General features: G+C 45.4%; 1 protein-coding gene across 10 annotated transcripts in view; it reads left to right on the top strand.

The window, feature by feature from the left end:
- gtf2ird1 (GTF2I repeat domain containing 1) overlaps nt 1-15,610 on the top strand; it is a 157,786-nt gene that overhangs the window by 133,046 nt on the left and 9,130 nt on the right. For 7 of the 10 annotated variants that reach the window (XM_068008024.1, XM_068008023.1, XM_068008030.1 and 4 more), the window contains 4 exons: nt 2,169-2,336; nt 7,763-7,810; nt 10,552-10,629; nt 13,171-13,363. In XM_068008024.1, coding sequence (XP_067864125.1) covers nt 2,169-2,336; nt 7,763-7,810; nt 10,552-10,629; nt 13,171-13,363 — 487 coding nt within the window. Of the gene's footprint in view, nt 1-2,139; nt 2,337-7,762; nt 7,811-10,551; nt 10,630-13,170; nt 13,364-15,610 lie in introns of those variants that run through there. The other 3 variants (XM_068008029.1, XM_068008031.1, XR_010968476.1) reach the window with 3 other exon arrangements.

Here is a 15,610-nt window from a genome sequence, read left to right as displayed (position 1 = left end):
TATTAACATTGTGCAACATCCTCTTTTCCTGCGTTGCCCATTGACCAGCCCCAAACTGAGCACCTCATACACTCTCCATCGCCCACTCCGACAGTGTCAGACACAGGCGCATGTCCATCCTTCCTGGGAGGGGGATCAGTTACTGAGTTTCAGGAGAAAGTATAGGAAGGAGAGGAAGCACAGAATACAAGTGTAGGAAGGAGACAACCTGTTGTCTTGCACACTTCTCAGCTGTTGAGCCGAGGGATCGAGATCGCTCGGGGCCTAGCTATAAACGTACTTTAGTCATTCAACATCAACACTTTGTGTAGTGAGTAGAAGGTCTCTTTCAGTACAGCCCCCCTTGGTTGAGGTTCTTAGTTCAGGCTTAACGTCCATCACAAATGCTCTGACTGGCGTCTGGAGACTTTTTGAGCTCCTATCTAGAGCAATCCATCTTGTCTGGATTCATCACGTTGTGGAACTAGCTCGCGCAGGCCTTGGAAAACCTCATTGCTGCTCACAGATCTGTTCCCACACAGGTGTCTGGGTACGCTGAGGGCGTGCCCAGTAGCAGCAGAATGACAGAAACTGGCATGGGTGAAGGAGATGTCTTTCAGAATGATGCCAAATCCGTAACAGCGCACTGCCATGCCCTAAGGATTGCAGAGAAGGTTCAGAACAAGGCAGGCACCGCCTTAAAACCTGAAGCACTTGTAGTTGCAGGGCCATCTACTGACCCAGCACGCAAGGGTACTGGACCACCTCCGTCCCTAGAGGTAGTGAGCAGCCAACCACCTCACTCCCCTCTCCCACTTAGAAGCAGAACATGGTTAGGAAGTAGAAGATGCACAGAATATGTCCTCACAAAGTGGAAATACTGGGGTAAAACACACTGAACGTGCTCGCCCCACACACTGTAAGGGCCAATAAAACTTGGTATAATTGGAACTGCAATGACTTGAGATGGGGCAGCGTGAGGTAGTTGGGGGGGAAAGCTGCCGTGGGTCCCAATGTGAAGCGGTGGGCAGTGGCCACAGTCGTTTATTTGACAGGTCATGTGGTGGATGTGGAGCTGACTGTTGTAAATTGGTTCAGGCGCTCAAGTAACTGTCTGTAGCAGCCTGCCTTCCACTCTAGCTGAGTGACCAGTGATTGGGCAGATATGTCATCTGGCTCTTGATCAGTGTTATATTGAAGCAAGTACCCTTAGCAGGGCAATGTTGTATTGTTGCGTGGGGAAATGGAGCCCATGCAAATATGGCAAGTGTAGATTGGGAGATTTGTCATTCATCTGATGTGTCTTGGAAGGACTCTGTGGAGTCAGAGTTCAAAGGTTACCTTGACTGCTACTGACACATCTCTGACCTGGATGTGGTTTGCAGGTACGACTGCAGAACTGATCCCAGTTCCTTGACAGTTTCCTTGGGGAATCATTGTCACCTCATGGAAGTGTCTTCCAGCATGTCCAGGTACAAATGTCTGTGCCTGTACAGACCGGTAACAACATAAGGGTGGATCTTAAAACAGCATTTAAGGTGCTAATTTACCTGGATGGCAGGCCTCCTCTGGGCCCCCTCCTCCTCACCACCACCGCCTCTGGGCCCCCTCCTCACCACCATCTCTTCCATAACCATGCAAAAACAGAGCAATGCTCATCTAAGCAGTGCAGCCAAGAGGCCGACGTAGCAGATGGAATCGGCTTTAAGGAGATGATTACACAGATTAAAGTCCTTTTGTGCTTAAGCAGCAAAACTAAGGCTAAGAAATAACTCCCAGCTCTGCAGAATTATTGAAGGTGAAAAATAAGCAGCCCACTTTAAGAAGCTCTGTTAAACGCAAGTGAAGGGCCTTAGAGTTTTCCCTAATTTATATGAAAGGCCCTTAATCAGCCTTACACATAGTCTGCGTACAGGCTCCAAATGCTCCAGGTGCTTCTTGGCTGCATTGGCAGGCACAGTGCACATTGGGCATGGAGTAGGCCTCAGGCCTGTGTTCCTGATAATATGAGGTGCCAGCACCAGAAGCATTTCAACACTACATATGTTACGGACCGCATTACAGGCCCGCATTACAGGCCCACGTCTTCTTCATCTTGAAGATTGATTTCTCTAAAGCCCACCTCACTGGCCTCTCTGCTTCCACCCTCTACGCATTCAGCTAATCCACAACTCTGCGTTTCCCACAAGGCCTGCACACTCATCAAATCTATCCTCACCCAGTGTCACTGGCTGCCTGTGTCCCAACAAAAGAATTTCAAGATCCACAGAAGGCAAAATACTGCTGGAAATCTGAAATAAAAACAGAAAATGCTGGAAACACTCAGCTGGTCAGGCAGCATCTGTGGAGAGAAGAAGGTAGGGTTAATATTTCAGGTCTATGACCCTTCGTCAAAACCGTCTGAACTGTTTTCCTACATTACAACAGTGACTACACTTTAAAAATACTTCATTGGCTGTGAAACGCTTTGGGTCGCCCTGAAGCTGCCCATCAGCGACATCATCCGAAACCATGACGTCAGATTCCACACGTACGCTGACGACAAGCAGCTCTACCTCACCACCAACTCCCTCGACTCCTCCATTATCTCTGAATTGTCACATTGCTTGTTCGACATCCAGTACTGGATGAGCAAAAATTTCCTCCAACTAAATATTGGGAAACCAAAGCCATTGACTTCAGTGCCCGCCACAAACTCCGTTCCCTAACCACTGGCACCATCCCCCTCCCTGGCCACTGTCTAAGGCTGAACCAGACCATTCGCGACCTTGGTGTCCTATTTGATCCTGAGATGAGCTTCCGACCACATATCTGCTCCCATCACCAAGACCGCCTACTTCCACCTCCGTAACATCGCCCGTCCCTACTCCTGCCTCAGCTCAACAGCGGCTGAAACCCTCATCCGTGCCTTTGTTATCTCTAGACTTGACTATTCCAATGCCTCCTGGCCGGCCTCCCATCTTCCACCCTCTATAAACTTGAGCTTGTCCAAAACTCTGCTGCCCGTATCCTAACTCGCACCAAGTCCCGTTCATTCATCACCCCTGTGCTCACTGACCTACATTGGCTCCCAGTCCGGGAACGCCTCAAATTTAATTTTTTTCCCCCTACTTTCAAGTCCCTCCATGGCCTCGCCCCTCCCTTTCTTTGTAACTTCCTCCAGCCCTACAACCCTCCAAGAGATCTGCGCTCCTCCAATTCTTGCCTCTTGTGCATCCCTGATTTTTATTGCTCCACCATTGGCGGCCGTGCCTTCAGCCTAGATCCTAAGCTCTGGAATTCCCTCCCGAAACCACTCTGTCTCTCTACCTCTCTCTCCTCCTTTAAGATGCTCCTTAAAACCTACCTCTTTGACCAAGCTTTTGGTCACCTGTCCTAATATCTCCTTATGTGGCTCGGTGTCAAATTTTGTTTGATAACGTTCCTGTGAAGCGCCTTGAGGCGTTTTACTCGGTTAAAGGTGCTATATAAATGCAAGTTGTTGTTGAGGTTGTGAAAGGCACTATATGAATGCCAGTTCTTTATTTTTCCTTCCTCCCCAAGCAAGATGAAGGCAAGCCTCTCAGATCTGCCATGGAAGTTGTCAAAGTGGTCAGCAGAGGCTCCATCATGGTGGCTGCCACAGTGGTGTTAATGGAGCTGACTGCTCGGTCCTTCTTGGACAGAATGGTCTCCTTGATCTGGACAAGGCCTCCATGCTCCACGACATTGTGCGCAGGCTGCCCAGTGCACCTAGCGTTTCCTGGTAGATGCCCATGAGCTGCGTTCAGTAGCCTGGGCCCTCGATTTCTGCAGTAGAACTGGTGTGCGATGTCACACACCAGCGAGCTGCCCCCGTGGCATCCTATCCTCCTGCCCTAGCTCCTCGCACTTGTACCCAGTGAGTCACCATGTGCGACACCTCCTGTAAGCCAGCCTCTAAAGTCCGCGTTGTGCCAGTATCTGAGCTGGTGCTTGTGAAAGTCAGATCGAGTGACAGTGCATCTTCCTGAAGGCTCACCCTCTCTTCCTCGACTGTCCACATTCTCACCCACCTGAAATGAAAGAGAGGGATGTGGGATAGCTTGTGGTGTGAAGGGAGAACAGAGGGACAGAAGTGAGCGGTGAAAACATCTGCAGCTTGTCATGCAGCGTGTGTGGGGTGTGGGAGAAGTCAGAAGGGACGAAGAGGATTAGGTGTAAGAAACCCTGTGCAGCATCTCCTCCAGCATTACCAGTCGCCACGGCCTCAACTCTGTCCCTGCCCATGATGGCCAGCACACTTTGTTTGAGGGGTGAGAGGGTGTGCAGGCAGGCTCTTCCTCCTCCAGTGCCAGCCTGCTATCTTCCACGCCACCTTCTCCTGCAAGAAAGAAGGGAGTTTGTTAGTGAGAGTCTTGCAAGGTGTTTAGAGACTATGGCTGTCATGGTAGACTAGCTGATAGTGTGTGAGATGTGAGTTGTGGGTAAGTGAGGGTTGTAATCATGGTGAGTGTAAGTATGAAGACAAGGAGGTCTGTTGCAGTGATTGTAGGAGAATGAAGGGAAGTTGGAGAGGGGAGTCTTGTGAGTGCTGTCAGTGTTGTAATTAATAAAGCTGTGACTGTTGCAGCTGTGAGCAGAGAGCAGTATTCTCATCTTAACAACTCTAATTAGATCATTACATTTCTTGCATTGCAGCCATGCCCTGGGTGCAGTATCCTGGCATTGACATGCTCTGCGGTTTCTTCCTCAGTCTCCTGAGTTGATGCCTGGAGGGCATCCTGCCCCCTGGTGGTTAGATGAGGTCCCTCCACCTGTCCACTGGCTGCACCTGGGCCTCCAAGGCAGCTTTGGAGAACCCTGGTGCCCTCTCACTACTTCCTTCAGCCATTCAATCAGAAGTGTTTCCCTGGTGCCTGCAGCCTGAATGCAGCCTTTTAAGAGGTGCTGGCTGCCTTTAAGTGGCGTCGTAGATGCCTGATATCCACAGCCACCCACTCCCAACTTTTACAGACGTGCAGCCAGTGAGTAGTGCCATTAAAACGATCAGGCAGCACCAATATCACGTGCTGCCTGAGTCATTTGCAACAAGCGTCGGTGGTGCACGCCCTACCCTCTGCGCGCCCGATTACCGGCTGAATGTATCTGGCAATCTGTCATTCTTTAATTGTGCAAGAAAAAGCAACAGTTGTCCAAAAGTAAATCTGAACTTGTTCCTTAATAAAACTAAACAGGCAAAGCAACTAGCCTTTCCATGACTGTAAATATATGTGCAATAGACGGTAAAAGTGGACAATCCCAGAGCTCGCTGGACAAGCTGGGCCCTGGGACACTTGTGGCAGCTTGAACCCCTTCAGCATCCTTGCTTTCCATGACCTAGAGCAGAGAAGGTTAAGGGGAGATTTAATAGAGGTGTTCAAAATTATGAGGGGTTTTGATAGAGTAAATAAGGAGAAACTCTTTCCACTGGCAGGAGGGTCGTTAACCAGAGGACACAGATTTAAGGTAATTGACAGAAGAACCAGAGGTGAGATGAGGAGTATTTTTGTAATGTAGCAAGTTGTTATATACTTAAAAAGGAAAAATTTGCAGGGCTATGGGGAAAGAGCAGAGGAATGGGACTAATTGGATAGCTCTTTTAAACAGTCAAGACAGGCACGATGGGCCGAATGGCCTCCTTCTGTGCTGTAAGATTCTATGAAGTCCATGGTGAGGTTCCTGTCCACAGCAACATTGTGCAGCATATCTCAATATTTTTCAGAATTTCTCCTGTCCAAGCACCTGAAACATTGTTTTAACACCCCAAATGATACACTGATTTGTACTGCACCCTTATCTTGCCCATGAAGCCTACCACCTGCTCCCTCAATCCTCTCCCACCCAACTTCACTTCCTCTGTCCCATTTTTACAAACATCATTAATTTGTATCTATCTTCCAGCACTATCCCCACCGCTGTTCCGATCACTGATACCACCCCCCTCTTCAAGAAACTCACCCTTACTCTTCCATTATTTCCCACTACCACCCTATCTATAACCTCCCCTTTCTCTCCAAAGTCCTAGAAAACATCATTACCTCATATGTACACTCCCATCTCACCTTTTCATGATCCACCTACAGGATTAGTAAAAGTTTCAAATGACATCCACTGTGACTGTGATTTTACATCACTTCTCCTCCTCATAAGCCTGTCCATAGCCATCGACACTGTTAACTGTTCCATCGTGCTCCAGAATCTTTCCTCTTTGGTCCTGCTCCAAGCTACTACTCTATCTCCGAGTCCCCATTCGGGCATGCTACAGTGCAGGTGTTAAATTGCTTCAAACAGCTTCTCCTCCTCTGCTTGCACCGTCACCGTGGGCTATATCTTTGGTCCCCTCTTCTTCACCATTTCTGCTTCACGATATCATCAGAAAGCATGAAGTCAACTGACGACATCCAGCTTTATCTCTCTGCCTCCTCGATCAATTCAAAGGCTGTTGCTACACTCTCCAACTGCCCAGCATCGAGACCAGGGTGAGCCAAAATTTACACCAGCTCAAAATTAGCAAACCAAAGCCATCTTCTTGGCTCCAGTGAGCATGCCTCTACCCTTGACTCAATCAACCTCCCTAGCTGCCACTCCAGGCAGTCAGGAAGGGTCGAACTTTGCCGTACTCCTTGACCCTGAACTCGGCTTTCTCTCCATCATCTGCTCTATTACCATGACTGCTTTCTTTCACTTCCGCAACATTAAGTACCTTCACTCCTACCTCTTCCTAATCCCCACCATTGCCGAAACCCTAGTCCATGCAGTCAACAGAGCTTTTTGTAATGCTCATCTAATTGCCCTCCCTGTCTCCACCTTCTAAAGCTTCAATTCACCTAAAACTCTGCAGTCTGCCTCCTTGCCCACACAAAGTCCTGTACCCTCTCTACCAGTTTTGCATAACTGTTTACATACATCGACTCTTTCACTAGATTTAACTAACAGGTATTCAGTCAGCCCAAGTATTTGTTGCTCGGTGTGTTGATAAAAATAAGTAGCTGTCAAGTAGGTGTCCATTACAATGGAACCCAATTGTGTGCACCTCTGATGTAAGCAAAGCCAAAAGCTTGAAAGTGTTCCCCCGGTCCTGAAAACTTTCAGTAACCCATAGTGAGCCCACATATGCTAAGCCAGCCTGTCTCATGTAACCATGCTTTATTCCGGTATGGGAATATTCTTGGGAACAGGATCTTTGTCCCTCTGTTATTTCCGAAAAGTACCTTGAACTCTGTTTTATCTCAACCCACCCCAATGTCTCCTCTCGGACGCAATGATAGTACAGTCTGAGGCCACAGACATCGAAGATCAAAGCTGTTTTTTGATCAGCCTGATAGATGTGCGATTTGAGTGGGATAAGCTTCGGTTAATGTGACTTCCATCTGAAAGGTCATGAGCTTGAATCCTGCCCATCACTCCAAATTGCTTGCCTTGATTTGGATGAGTTGAGTCCATAGATGGAGCATCACATGACAGCAAGGTGAACCGTCTCAGGGAAGATGAACTGCAAAAACCTATTGAAGTTTATCATGTTGTTAAATTGGATTGACCGATGCCCTATCTAATCAGCTCCACTTTGAAAATGATTAAATATCACTGGGGCATGTAATATTTAAGTGAGTGAGACTGGCTCTCAATTTATAATGACCTGGCATTTCAATAAATGGGTAGACCCCATTTAGTCAGAAGTTGAATAATAGGAGCTGCTTGTTTTATTTTTTTCTAATAACAGGATTCTGTACTTGTAACTGATATTGATTCTCGCACTTTCTCTTTTGCTCTCTCCACATCCAAGCACCCAGACGAATAACATCACTGGAAAAAGCTTATGCTGCTTTACAGGGTAAGCTCCCTACTCCCCTTACTGTGTCTTGAATGATGTGGAGATGCCGGTGATGGACTGGGGTGGACAAATGTAAGGAGTCGTACAACACCAGGTTATAGTCCAACAGCATTGTTTGAAATCACAAGCTTTCGGAGCTTTCCTCCTTCGTCAGGTGAAGACTTCATCTGACAAAGGAGCAAAGCTCCGAAAGCTTGTGATTTCTAATAAAGCTGTTGGACTATAACCTGGTGTTGTACGACTCCTTACATGTGTCTTGAATGACTGCAAGTGTAGCTCTCTTAATATACATGAGGGCTTTCTATCATATTTCTGCTAATTGCTTTCATTGACAGGGGGAGGGTGTCTCTCCATGTGAGATGAGGATTGCACACCCTGATACAGTGAGCAACAGATATTGCCCCCATATGTGGTTTCTCAATCCTGAAGCCAATGGTTTAATTAACCATCACTGATGGTTGACCACAGTCTCTCTAGTGACCTGTAGACAATATTGAAACAGTTTACGCACTCATATTGAATTTTAGTTCAGCCAGTTAAGTGGAGAATGTCTAAGCTTTGGAGTAAAGCTGACAGTGAGTTGAAAGTTCTGTTGTTAGGGGGGTTGGGGAAGGGTACACAGTGCCAGAGAGAGACAAATACATCTGTCCACATGTCACAAAGGAGAAAAGGTAGTTCCATTTTTCACTAAGAAACAATCTGTTTCACTTTCCACACAAATACTCTGTTGTATTTCTGTAACTCAGCAAGGCTCTGAATTGGATGCAATGGGAATAAAATCCACTTTATACCCATCACACTCCGTTCCATTTATGGTATTTGTGTTGGCTTAGAAAGATAAAGAGAAGCCAATTATGTGGGTGGAGCACTTTCAGTATGACATCCTTCCTCCCTATGTGCCCATAGTCTGTGTTTTTAAACAGTGTCTTATCCATTAATAACTTACCTCACACAAGCAGCTAGATAAAAGGACAATATTTAATGGAAACGGATTGACTTGGGGAGAACAGTGGCTTGGAGTAGTAAATTCCAGATCTCGGCCACACAATCAGGAGGAGGCACAGAGTGGAGGCCTGGTGATTTCCCCAAAGAGAGACAGGGAAAAATCAGCTTGTGGGTTGCTCTTGGGAGTTAACACAGCTGAATCCACTAATTAGCTTCCTGGGAGCGGGTCAGCTGCTGCCCCAGTTCCCAATATATGGTGCAAGGCACACGAAGATCTCAAAGAAGGTACAGGGATAGAGAGAAAAAACAGATATGTTCTGCTGATGAGGCTAAGGTCCTTGTGGATCACCTATGTCAAGAGTTGTTGATTGCAGCGTAAAATGATCCCCATGGAGACTTGCTGCTGATTAACCAAGAGCGCTACAGAATTCGCCAGAGATGACTTCAAAACAAAAAGCATCGCTCCAGAGTGGGTTCTTAATTATTGCGATCTATGTTTTGAGTAAGGCGTTGGTAGTTCACTTCGCAGCATCATCTACTGTTGGACAAGACTCAATGTTACAAAAGATTTCAGCATAGTGATATTTTGAGAATTGAACATATTTTTCTACTTTTATGGTTTATTTCCATGCATGAGGCAGAATTTAACTCTGGTGTGACAGTGTAAATAAAAGTCATGTTAAATACACCATCCATTCAGGGTTCTGACTGTATCTTATAAGATATTTTAGTTTTTAAATTTCAAATGAGAGCAAATGGCCTGGTACTGTCACTGCACGTGTGATGATTCACTGCAGTATAAACCCTGTGATGGGAGGCCGGTGTGAAATGTCTGGCATCACTGGTTGGAAATAACATAATGGGTCGCTGGTGTGTAAATACTGTGAGGGGTCGCTGGTGTGTAAATACTGTGAGGGGTCGCTGGTGTGTAAATACTGTGAGGGGTCGCTGGTGTGTAAATACTGTGAGGGGTCGCTGGTGTGTAAATACCGTTAAATGTCGCTGGTGTGTAAATACCGTGAGGGGTCGCTGGTGTGTAAATACCGTGAGGCGTCGCTGGTGTGGAAATACTGTGAGGGGTCGCTGGTGTGGAAATACTGTGAGGGGTCGCTGGTGTGGAAATACTGTGAGGGGTCGCTGGTGTGGAAATACTGTGAGGGGTCGCTGGTGTGGAAATACTGTGAGGGGTCGCTGGTGTGGAAATACTGTGAGGGGTCGCTGGTGTGGAAATACTGTGAGGGGTCGCTGGTGTGGAAATACTGTGAGGGATCACTGGTGTGTAAATACTGTGAGGGATCACTGGTGTGTAAATACTGTCAGAGGGTGCTAGTGTGTAAAAGCCACCAGGTGTTGTTGCTGTGTAAATACCATGAGGGTTCGTTGATGTGTACATACCGTGAAGGGTCGCTGGTGTGTAAATATAGTGAGGGGGTCACTGGTGTGTAAATACCATGAGTGATTGCTGGTATATAAATGCCATCTGGGGTTACTAGTGTGTAAGTACCATCAGGGGATGCTGGTGTGTAAAGGCCGTCAGAGGTTGCTAATGTTTAAATACCGTTAGGGATTGCTGGTGTGTAAATGCCATGAGGGGTTAACTGATGTGTAAATACAGCAAGGGATCGTTGGTGTGGAAAGTCAGGGGATAAAGGTTTGAAATATCGTCAGGGGGTTTATTTCCACTGTTCTGGGACCAGCCAAGTGATGTTTGCAGCGTTTTTTTCATGCCGCACCTGTACATAAATCTACTCAATGTGATGATTATTTTAATATTTTGGTAAATTTTCACAATTTAGAGGATGAAGAGGCAAACCGACTTGGAGAGAAGGTAATACTCAGAGAGCAGGTGAAGGAATTATTCAATGAAAAATACGGTACGTTTCCTCGGCTATTTCAGTGTTGAGTCGAACTTTTTTCACAGTCTTAGCTTTGTTTTCAAATTACAGCTTTATAAAATAAATATTTATAATTAATATTTTGGTAATCTTTCAAAATATTCATTTTATTTTTAAATTCTATTTTCTTCTTGATTTCTGCTGAGCCAGTGATGCTTCCCCGCTGCAAAGTAATCCCCATCATCTACACCCCTCTGAATTGTGTTACAGTAAAATTCTGTAGTAATATAGTCAAAATAGTTAGCGTAAGTTTAGCTCAGCTTCGAAGACTCATTAGCACTGTTCGTATTTAAGACCACACTGAAATCTGGAAATTTCTCCCCAAAAAGGCTGTGAATGCTAGGACAATTGGATCTTTCAAGACAGAGATGGATAGATTTTTGTTGGGTAAGGGTATCAAGGGATATGGAACCAAAGCGGGTAAATGGAGTCAAGGTACAGATCAGCCATGATCTAATTGAATGGCGGAGCAGGCTCGAGGGGCTGAATGGCCTACTCCTGTTCCTAATGTTCCTATATATTATTTTGCACCCTTGCCTTGCCTGAAGTTGAGGTCTTATCCCCGGGATATGGTTCTGTGGGAGTCGGCAGCCCTCACCTGAGTGGTCATTCGAAGGAAACTTAGAATCATGAAAAAGCCATTTGGTTCTCAAAAAGCCCACCTTTGACTCTTGATTTGGAACCCATAAAGCGAGCATTCGCAGGCTATTTGGCGATGGGAGTTGGGAGAGAAAGACATTACAGCCAAGCCCAATTCTGTCTTTCATTGACATCCTCCCATGTGACTTTCTGGAAGAAAGTGGTGGATAATGATCAGGGGCAGCACCCTCGACTCATTCCATTCTCTTTAGCCTGGCCTCGCTCAGACTAATTGAGATCAGCTAACATGGCACATCATGGGATGGAACTCTGTATCTCCCTGGTCTGTTTGCTTAGTGTTACAATGGGTAGTGCATATACCCAGGAGCCATGGAGGGAGCTGCAAGATTATACATGTAGCCATTCTTAATGTGAGTGCTGGCAGGCTACTCGACTGTGGGATCACAGCTGAGCCCGATCCTGTCCTCACCCAACATCCAGACTGCATTTTCCAGTAAGACTGTCAATAAGGAACACGACTGTGGCCAATTGTAGCACTGTCAGCACCATGTTGGCACAGGCTGGGGTTTGAACCTGCAACCTTCATGGACTATGTGACTCAGTTATACATTGACCATTATATTCATCAACTGAGTCTCTTGAAGGGGCAGGGGGCCCTGGCAGCTGGTTTAAAACATGACTGCAGCTACCGCAATGATAGTTAAAGCAGTGAGTAACTGGGCCGTACATCGAGAAGAAGGTGCCAGATTCAGTCTCCAACCTGCCCTGGCTTCACTGATCTCAGCCTGAGTGCTACGCTTGACTTCAGCGTCCTCAGGATTGGGGAGGGGAAGAGCAGCCAGGATTTGAGGATGATCATTGAGGACAGAATGAGGTTTGGTTTTGATGCCTGTGTGATCGAACAGCCTGCTGAAATGTCACAGTCAAGGTTCTTACATCAAGAATAGTCACTTGGCTGAGGTACCAGAGAGTGCAGGGTTCATTAGGAATCATAGCCCAGCAATACCTTCAGGAGGAGGCAAGGAGATAGATTTTTTTTTTGAAAGAAACAATTTATTTTGGTCAACCATATACCTCAAATGCTTAGAAAGCCATCATCATGTTTAAGAGTCTCCAAATCAAGCTACTGAGAAATCTACACCCACCTGTAGCATTTTGGTTTGCGCATTATGGACTGCACATGCTCTCTCTTCATAGGGACACTTCCCACTTGCCAAGTCCAAAGCAGGTTGATAAAGCCAAGTGTGCCCAGGGTTACTGCTGGAGTTTAACCAGCTAAAACCCTGCAGCTTACCAGAGCGGCTTCTTACTGCTTGACCAGCTAGGACCATCCTACATTTGGCATTGGTTTGCATAGTTATCTGGAACCAGGTGAGAGGAATCCTAACCCCCACACAGGGATAGATCATCAACCCTACCAGGTTCCATTAGTGAGCCAGACTGGCTGATCAATCATTAACAGTACCCTTGTGTGCTTCAAGTATCAGATTCTCCGCAGAGAGCTGATTTAATTCCAAGCTTTTGTCATCATTTTGGAGCCACTTTGACCCCAAAGAGATCCTGCTTTTATCTTCCTCCTCTCTTCCACCACCAGCCCCCCCCCCCCCCCCCCACTGCCCCTTCTGGAGCATAGTCATTAGTTAGTCGTCAGCCAACCGACAAGTGCTGACGTGTACACTCACAAGGAAGACAGCAGATACCAGGAACACCTCACAGCATGGTGAGCAACTCTACTCTCCCCATACTATGTGTGAGTGCACTGCCACCATCTCCCCTGACCACTGCGTGGACATATTTTAAAAATGCTTACAATATGGGTATGAGGGAAGTGGCACAGCATTATCCAAATTGGGTGTATATCCTGAGATGGGGTGATTTAAAGCCCTTTGTAGTTTATACTTGTAATATATTATCTTTCAGGAGAAGCTCTGGGACTGAATCGGCCTGTTTTGGTGCCATACAAATTAATCCGAGATAATCCGGACGCAATTGAAGTGACTGGGCTACCAGATGACATCCTTTTCAGGAACCCAACTACTTATGATCTTAGCAGGCTGGAAAAAATCCTAAAAGCCAGAGACCGAATTAGGATGATCATTAAAAGTCAATTACAGTGAGTGGGAAAATCCTTATCATTAATCCATATCAGTAGTTCAGTTCCACATGGAAGTGGAATTGTTACTCAGCTGAGTTACAAATATGTGGAATTTGCTCATTTCATGTTCAGTGTTCAAGAAATAAATGTAGGTCTCCAATCCTAGAAAAGACAATGGCTCACTGATTTAAATTACTAATGGCTGCACCAACGTAAATTGCAGGGTTTCCTGTGAGCAGCACAAGATAATAGCTTATTCATTGTGAATGTCTAGGAACATGTGTATCCTAGAAACATGTTTATCCAGTGATTCCTTTAGATTATATTATCCAGTAGAGCTCCACTCGCACATGTATATTTTCACATTGTGGCTTTGATAGTTCTGAAATATATTACCATTAAATAGTCTGGTTCAAAAATAACTGAGTGGTTAAGAACAGGGCACGGAAAGGGTTTGCGCAGATGAAAGGCTCTCTTTGAGCTCCCTGCTTGAGGGAGACATTTCAACTTATGTTACACTGATATGAAAGCAAAGAACTTTTTTCACTGGTAGCAGGGTCGGTAACCAGAGGACACAGATTTACGATAATTGGCAAAAGAACCATGGGGGAGATGAGGAGAATTATTTTTACGCAGCGAGTTGTTATGATCTGGAATGCACTGCCTGAAAGGGTGATGGAAGCAGATTCAATAGCAACTTTCAAAAGGGAATTAGATATATACTTGAAAAGGAAAAATTTACAGGGCTATGGGGAAAGAACAGGGGAGTGGGACTAATTGGATAGCTCTTTCAAAAAGCCGGTACACGCACAATGAGCTGAATGGCCTCCTTCTGTGCTGTATGATTCTATGATTCTATGATTGCTTTGTCAATGTCCAGCACTTTGTCTTTAAAAGCTAAGAAGGCTTAGCATTTACATACAAAGATGTTTCTTACGAAGGGTAATTAACCCATTATGGGCATTTCTGATTGTTTGCTCTCATTTTGCTGAATGTTTTGCGCTTGATATCTTTATTTAATTGTAAATAATATTAACTACTGTAAGTCTGTCTATTGAAGTTTAATATCCACCATTTGAAGTGAGTGAGATTGTGTGGTACAAGGCTGCATTTAATCCTATAAGAAGATTACTGCAAGTAGGACCAGTTGTTAACCCCCTGGGTCACACAACTCTGCAAAAGCCAATCCCACAAAAGTGCAGCTTCTGGATTATCGGTTTGTTTATGGGAACTGTGCGAACTATTGGGACAGAATATGGTGCTATGAAAAGTAGCAGATAGATTCCACTTTAATAACATAGTCACGTATGATTCAGATAGGGGCCAGCTGTCCAATTACTTCTTCTCTTGTAAGATATCTTAATAACATTAGTAAAACATAATAATCATGAAGTTATTTCTTTACGTCAGCATTTTACTGGGGGGAAGGAAGGATTAAGGCAGAGGGCTGATGTCATGTGCAATTGTCCCACAGATCCAATGTGAAAAATAGATAAGTGTCTTTTCTACAAACTTTTTTTCACTTCAACACTTTAAAAAAATTAAACCCCATTTTAATTAATTTTTTCCTTTCAGTTGTTGATGTAGTTTTGTCTTGTTAAATAGCAGATAATGACAGGAAGATGTCAACTGGCTGACATTCCGTAATTTCATAATCATACTGAATATATCCATAAAGCAGTGGAACGGCCATACTAGCACAATTTAAAGTGCCACAACAAGAACTTGCATTTATATAGCGCCTTTAACGTAGTAAAACGTCCCAGAGTGTGTCACAGGAGTGTAATCAAACAAAAATTGACACCAAGCCAAAAAAAGAGATATCAGAACAGGTGACCAAAAGTTTGGTCAAAGAGGTAGGTTTTAAGGAGGGTCCTAAAAGAGGAGAGAGGTTTAGTAAGGGGAATTCCAGAGCTTAGGGCCTAGACAGCTGAAGGCATGGTTGCCAATGGTGGGGGATTCACAAGAGGCCAGAGTTGGAGGGGCACAGAGTTCTTAGAGGGTTGTGGGCTGGAGAACGTTACAGAAATAGAGAGGGGCGAAGCCATGGACTGATTGGAACACAAGAATGAGAAATATAATGTCCCATAATTTGGATCAAATTTTTTTTTTGCCTTTCAATTTTTTTTCCAGTTGGGGTCAGGAGGGCATCAGTCAAGGGAGTGGGTGGGAAGTTTGTGGCAGAGGAGGCCCAAAGTTTCCTTGTGGAGCCTGGAGGAACACTCCTGGCCCACAAGGAAACAAAAACAAAATTAAAACAACTAA

Source organism: Heptranchias perlo, chromosome 28 (assembly GCF_035084215.1).
Source record: "Heptranchias perlo isolate sHepPer1 chromosome 28, sHepPer1.hap1, whole genome shotgun sequence".
NCBI lineage: Eukaryota > Metazoa > Chordata > Chondrichthyes > Hexanchiformes > Hexanchidae > Heptranchias > Heptranchias perlo.
The sequence above is the reverse complement of the archived record's forward strand: the minus strand, read 5'-3'. Positions and strand labels throughout refer to the sequence as shown.